Genomic DNA, 6768 nt, shown 5'->3' on the forward strand with positions numbered 1-6768 from the left:
CTTAGATGTGGAAAGGAAATCTAAATATATCTCTGTATATTTTCATCAAAACCCCTTTATAGCACCACTGTTACAGCAAAGGATTTCAATACACTTGTACCAAGTACTTATCTTCAGGTAATTGCTTCCACAGATAAGGGATACTGCAGCTTTTAGAAAGACTTGTCTGATGGATCCAGGGGAGTGAAGATCCTGAATGATTTTTTACCTCCTTTCTTTAAAAAAAATAAAAAACAAGGGAATAAAAAAAAATAAAAATAAAATAAAAATAAGAGAACCCGAATCTCTACATTCCCCCCCAAGAAGATCCCAGTTTGTGTTTAGGAGGGAAGAGTTAAAAGTCTTGATTTCTCTCCTTTTACTTCCTGTGCTTATCCATTTTATCAATGGTTTTGTTGGTTTCTGCAGGACTCTGGTCGCCAGCGTTCATGTATGTTTTGTCTGCTATTTTTAATGCTTCATTTAGGTAGTTCTGGACGGATGTCATGGCAGCACAGATGGCAGCACTCCCAAAGCCATGTGTGATCAGGCTAAAATGAGTCAAACAGCCCTGGATGCCAGGGTCCAAGATGGGACTAGGTCTTGTGTTTCCAAGAGGAGTTCTGTCCTGAGTGAGGAGGTCTGTGAATTCCTTACAAATCTGCCTGCAAGACACAAAGTGATCACACTTTACAACATACTGGGAATTTATGCAAAATCAAAAAAATAACAGAGAAAGTCTGCATCAACTGTTTGGCAGTTCTGCAGGAATCCATCAGCAGCAATGCCATTGACTAAAGCCTACTTATTAGCACCAGATTCTGATTAACCTTCTGTTTTATCTGTGTCACAAACACACATTCACGCCCTGCAAAATAATCTCTCCACCTTTGCTGTCTGTCTGGCTTCAAATCATTTGCTCTAGATTTGAAGGAGGGAGTGGGAATTAGGGCTAATTTCTATGAGAACTTCCACAGCTGCAGTTAAGTCATTTAGAAAGACTAAAGCAGCTGAATAGGAGATTCAATTTAGTTGTGCCTATTATGGGTATGTGCCCTGTTTAAGAGAGAAGAGAGACCTGAGCTCTGATCCTGCAAACACTAACACATATGCCTGGCAAAACATGAATGGTTAATAATGCTCAAGCATATGTTGTTTGCTGCTTGTAAATCTGTCCCCATGACAGGATTTCACAGGAGCTGAGCAATCCTAACAGAATTACCACTTTATCACAATTTCTCAATCATAAACGTCTTCCAAAAGATGATTGTTATCAGTGCCAATAACAATACCAGTAACCAAAATGCTGAGTGGAAGGAATAGTATGCTCAGTAAAAAGCATTAAGTTTAAGCTATAGAAAACAGAGAGGCTATATTTATAAATTTCTAAGAATGTATTCTTTTAAAAGTGGTTCTCTTTTTCAGGAGGACTGGATTTAATTCAGCAGCAGCAGGAGTGTTTTGCATGCCTGAGCCCAAAGTCAGGGCAACTCTTCTCAGCAGTTTAAGCAGGCTTTTCTCAGACCCTCTGCAGAGCCAGGGTGCCTTCCAAAGCAAGGAATTATGTGGACTCCAAACCAGAAAACATCTCGGACTAGAGCAGATAATGAAGTCAAGGGTTTCTTAAACCTCAGCCTGGGAAGGCTGGGGCAGGGGAAGGGGGACAGTAAACAGCCACTAATTTAAGGTTGACTATAGGTGTAACTTGACAGAGGTATTTCCTAGCAGAGACCTGTTCAGTGTGTGTTTTATTTACAGGTACAAGTGTCCACAGAACAGCTATAACAAAGCTTCTCTCTCCTTTACCCTTCCTTCCCTGTGTATCAAGCTTTGAAACAGGAATTTAATTAAGCACAGGGACTTCTCACATTTATCAAAGGTTGGCTTTCACTAAATTTCAAGATCCAGACACAACTGCAAAAAGGGACTACCCGCAGAACCCATGGGGAAACCTGTGCTGCAAACGCCAAAGGCAGTTACAGGGACATATTTGCCCAGCTGCCCCTGCACCCAGCATGCCTGACAGCAGCTCTCCTTGGAGATGCCCCTCTGGGCTGCACCTACACAAAGGTAGGTGAGCCTGATCCTAGTCCCAGACACTGGTTCACATTCCCAGGCCACACCTGCTCTCCAGGTTGGTCCTCAACTCTGTCAGACTTAAGGACATCTTTTCCTTAGAGATACAGCTGTCTACATATAGGACGTTTTCTGAAGTTTTTACTACGGTTAAAATAAATATAACTGGCTCAAACTGCTTTAGTTATTGTACTGGATTATTGTTATTATTAGTATTGGTTCAGACTAAAATAACTACTGCCATAGTTGAATTCAAACCAAACCAAAATAAAATTGCTTCATCTCCCTGACTAGAATTACATATGAAAATGTACCAAACTGTCCCTAGCCACAGATACTCAGTCAGCAAAAGCATCTCTCAAAAAGGAGAAGGGAAAAAAACCAAACAACTCCAAGCCCAAAACTTACTTTGCAGCAAGAAGCATATTCTTCCTGTTTGCCATTTCGTTGCGGCCCATGTGTGGTCTTGTTAAATACTCAGCCACTGCTTTGGAGGGAAATTCTGTCTCACATACATAACCAAAGTCACGAGCAAGATGTACAGCTTCACCTGGCATGGGTAAAAGGGAATGTTCATTAAATGTAGTAACATCTATTCATTATCAAGAGATCAGGGAAATAAAAGTGCTGTGAATTTTTGAAGTTTATTCCACTGCTGTATTACCACTGCATCACTCATTGCCATTTTCTAATTAAATAGATTAGTGTTCCTTTCTAAACTTGCAACAAGAGAGACCCTACATGGTGACTGCCAAAAAAAAAAATAATAAAATTATCTTGCCTTTATACTAGAAAAACTCCCATCTCTATCCAGATTAACTGGAGCAAAGACTAGAATTAGGTCTAGCTCAAGTTCCCCACAGATATTTAAAAAACCTGGCAACTAAGTTCTACTTATACAATAAAGGGCATCTCAGTTTAGTATATTCTCTAAATACTTTCTAATAAGCATTTTCATACAGAAAATAAAGTGTACAACTAGGCCACTTTTTAAAATTAAGGCAATTTAATCAGGCTTTTAAAAATGGATTGGCATGATCAGCGCATTACCTGTCATGTACAGGTGGTGCATGTGCACACACCATCTCTCTGAAACCCAACTTCTAAAAGAGGTTTTAAATTGAAGTTGCTGTATTATTTGAGCTGATGTAGAAGTGAAATAGCAATAAAGTATTGTTACATCACTTTTCACTTCTCAATCACTGCTTCCATTCCTATTAAATTATACTACCAGGAGCTGCTTTAAATAGAACCACGAAACATAACCCCACACATACATACAATACATATATATCACACACACACCTTTTAAGTCAGCTTAACTGACAGAGGGTCCACACAACATGTTACAGATTAAAGGGGCTCCAGTTTCCTATCAGGAAGTCAAAAGCTATAAATCTCACTTTATATGCTTGTTTATTAGAAAAGCTTCTGAGGATACCGCTGAGGTAGGGCCAGTCATTGGAGTCTGCTGCCCCAGACTTTAACCCAAACCCAATATAATGTGGCAAGTTTCGCCCCTTTTGCCTTCTCTGCCTGTCCCTGCACCCTTACAGAACTGAAAGAACCCGGCCCACTCAAGAGACACAGAGAGGACAAACACACATTTTGAACATCTTGGCACGTTACTGCATCCCTGCCGTGCAGCCGTGTGAGGAAGAAGAGCTATTAGCAGGGTCTGTGCCAGCAGAGCTTTGAGACCAATGGCTCAATGGAGATTTGAAGGGAGAAGGAGGGGAGAGGAGGCCCCCCCAAAGGCAACACAGCATTTAGTTGCTGAGATGTTCCCCTCATGTTCACTTTACAAGGAACAAAACCTCTCTATTACAGTCATTGACTTTCTAGCCTTTCCATGCTCTGCCTAGAGGACAAGAGCTGTGCACGAGGGGGGATGAAAAAAGTTCATTTTGAAGACATGTTCAAGACTGACCTTCCACCAAAGATGTCAACAGTGTCACATTTGCAGCTTTCCTTCTACCAGCAGGAAGATTCAAGCCAATTTTATCCAGTTTTTCCCTTAATGATCTGCCACCATTTTTAGATTTGGCCCTGTAATAAAGTGGGGGGGGAGGGGGGGGGAGAAAAAAAGAAATAAAAAAGGCTTATTTATCTTTAGGGAACACTTATTTTTAAAGATGAAAAATTCCAGTTACTGACATTCAATAGAGTTCTACGAGGGGGGAGGAGGGGGACGGGTGGAAGATAAAAAACAGGCCCTTTTTAAGTGACCTACTTTTTAAATGCTCTACTACAAACCAGCCAGGATGAAATACAGCAGAGGTCAAAATCATGGTTTAAACTGCACTGTTGAAACAAACAGCTGTAGAACAATCAAACATCAAATTTAAGTGTATGCAAAACAGGACGTATAGTGTCCTTGTAATGATTAACCAAGATTTAATAAAAAATCGTTCCATGGCCAGGCAGTTTGTCACAGGAGTAAGAAAGCTCCATGAACCATACTTGAGACAAAAATCCAGCCTTAAACAGAGAACGAGAATTGCTGTCAGAGCTGTTAATAGCACTTCTCCAGAAGTAGCAGAAGTGCAAAGAAGTTTTATTTCCAAAGCCTATTAGGATTCAGTGTTGTTGGGCTTCTTAAAAACCAGGAATTTGCTAAAAGGCTTCCTTAGCTCCTCATTATGCAAACCTGGCTGCTCACACACACACACACACAGGCACGGGGTGAGATGAAGAAAAGAAATCTCACAAAAACCAGACCGGGGGGATGGTGGCTCAGGGAGTTACAACCTACCTTCTGAGAACCCCTCCCAGCAAAGAGGCATTGAGACACTCGGGGGGCGAGAGCCGCCTCTGCACCTCTGCCACTGTCACTTTGTATTTCGATGTGGAGCTGAGGAGGGAAAGTCTCCCCGGAACCGAACAGAACACTTCGTTGGGGTTTATGACCACTCCGAGTAATCCATCTTTTTGGCAGGGGAGACTCAGAGCGCTATTTTTCGTTAAGGAAATGGGACCTGTGGGAGGAGGGAAAGCAGGTATTTAACGAAAGGGGAAAATAAATAGGAAGTGGCAAGTGAATTCTCTTTCTACTAAAAAACACCTGGAGACAGGATTTCGTTTTGGATCAACTGCTCGCACTGCTCAGCCCCGTCCCCGGCATCTACCTGCAGCACAGGGCTTGGCTGCAACCTTTGGGTCCCCGCAGCTAGTCCTGAATAGCTAATTTTACCACACTACATTACAAGGAGGTGCCAAACACGACGAAAAATACTTTAAAAAACACACATAAAGACCATCTCTGAATCAGCAAGCTCGTAAATCCATGGTTACAAAAAGTCCGAAACAACTACTGACTCCAAATGAGCATCCTTCAGCTACTGCCAAATATCCGAGCCGGGACAGGGAAAAGCCTCTCGGATCCTGCCAGGGATCATCTCCCACCTCGCACACGCGGATTTAAGACAGCGCCTTTGGAACTTAACCTCAGCAAACTCAGAGCAGACAGTGCCACAGCGAGAGGGACGCACCGCAGGAGAAAACTGAAAGTAAAACTGCTCGGCAACGGCTTCAACCTTTAGGTGAGATGGGACAACAAAGGCTTTGCAAGGAGCAAAACCGCAGAGCCAGCTTCTCCATTCCCTGCCAACCCACCCACCCAGCACCGATGGGAAAGGGTTAACGAGCCGCTGTCGGCCTCGCTCCCCGGAGGGGAAAAGATTTTTCACTGGTGCATCTGACAGCGAAATTATTCTCCCATGAGCCCAGCGCAGCAATCAGCGCTCTGACAAACACTTCTGCTTTCCCTCACTTAGGTATTTGTTTGAAGTCTTCAGAGGAAACTTCCCCTCATCTTATTTTTTTCTTTCCTTTTAAACACAAATTTGTTTAAAAACAAAAGCAGGGGAAAAAAAACCAACCCTAAATTACTGTAAATTGAGTCAATACGTCTTTCTGCCTCCTTAAAACCTCAGCTACAAAACTAGTTCAATTAAGATAAAGCCGAACAGGCTCCTGCCAGTGAACTCACTGCCTTAAAGTCTTGTGAAGAAGTTGAAGGGGGTTTGGGGGGGGAACAAAAAACAACACAACAAAAAAACAACCACAAAAAACCCCACCCGAAGTGCTAGGAACGACAAAAGCCCCGTGTCACTTCATGCACACGTATCCCGGGGCTGCATTTAATTCAGTCCGAGGTTCTGGTTCCGATTACAGCCACACACGCACGAGCCGGGCAGGGATGTCCCCCCGAGGGGTCCCACCAACCACCCGGGCTCGCTGCAGCCCCAGGGGTCTGTCCCCGCTGCCACCTCCTTTCGGATGGCGTTGGAAAAACCCAGCGAGGGAGACAGCACAATAAAAACCTCTCCGCCCGCCCGGTCCGAAAGCATCAACCCACCGGTGCGTCACTTAACTTTATTGACCAGGGAAAGTCACGTGCAGTGCCATCTTACTGACCTTTTCTAATGACTGTCTGGTCATGCATTAATAAGTGTTGATCTTCCACGTTCTGGAAAGAGAAAGAAAGGGGAGAAAGTTTCGCACCTTGAAATGCCGAGAGAGAAGGAGGTTTGGGGAAAGCCACCCCCGCCCTACGCCTCCCCGTTTTAAGGGCAGAAAGAGAGAAAAAGCGGGTTTCGCTCCAAGGACGGGCCGTGGGGTCAAGTAAAGCTGGAATGCGCGGCAGGGGTGGGTGCCTGGCTCCGCAGCGGAGCCTCGGGCATCTCTGCCAGCCGGGGGCGGCTGTGCCCC

At 43.8% G+C, this 6768-nt stretch overlaps 1 protein-coding gene across 1 annotated transcript in view; it reads right to left on the minus strand.

Annotated features, from left to right (window-relative positions):
* Window positions 1–358: 358 nt before the first annotated feature.
* The window catches only part of TFAP2C (transcription factor AP-2 gamma (activating enhancer binding protein 2 gamma)), a 7026-nt gene continuing 616 nt past the window's right edge, over window positions 359–6768 (minus strand). Inside the window, exons 2-6 of the mRNA XM_009998753.1 lie at window positions 6475–6526; window positions 4811–5033; window positions 3986–4104; window positions 2464–2605; window positions 359–644 (exon numbers count right to left, since the gene is read on the minus strand). Of these exons, the coding sequence (XP_009997055.1) occupies window positions 359–644; window positions 2464–2605; window positions 3986–4104; window positions 4811–5033; window positions 6475–6526 (822 nt within the window). The remainder of the gene's footprint in view (window positions 645–2463; window positions 2606–3985; window positions 4105–4810; window positions 5034–6474; window positions 6527–6768) is intronic.

The sequence above is a fragment of the Chaetura pelagica genome, unplaced genomic scaffold (genome assembly GCF_000747805.2).
Source record: "Chaetura pelagica isolate M959 unplaced genomic scaffold, ChaPel_1.0 scaffold275, whole genome shotgun sequence".
NCBI classification, from domain to species: Eukaryota; Metazoa; Chordata; class Aves; order Apodiformes; family Apodidae; genus Chaetura; species Chaetura pelagica.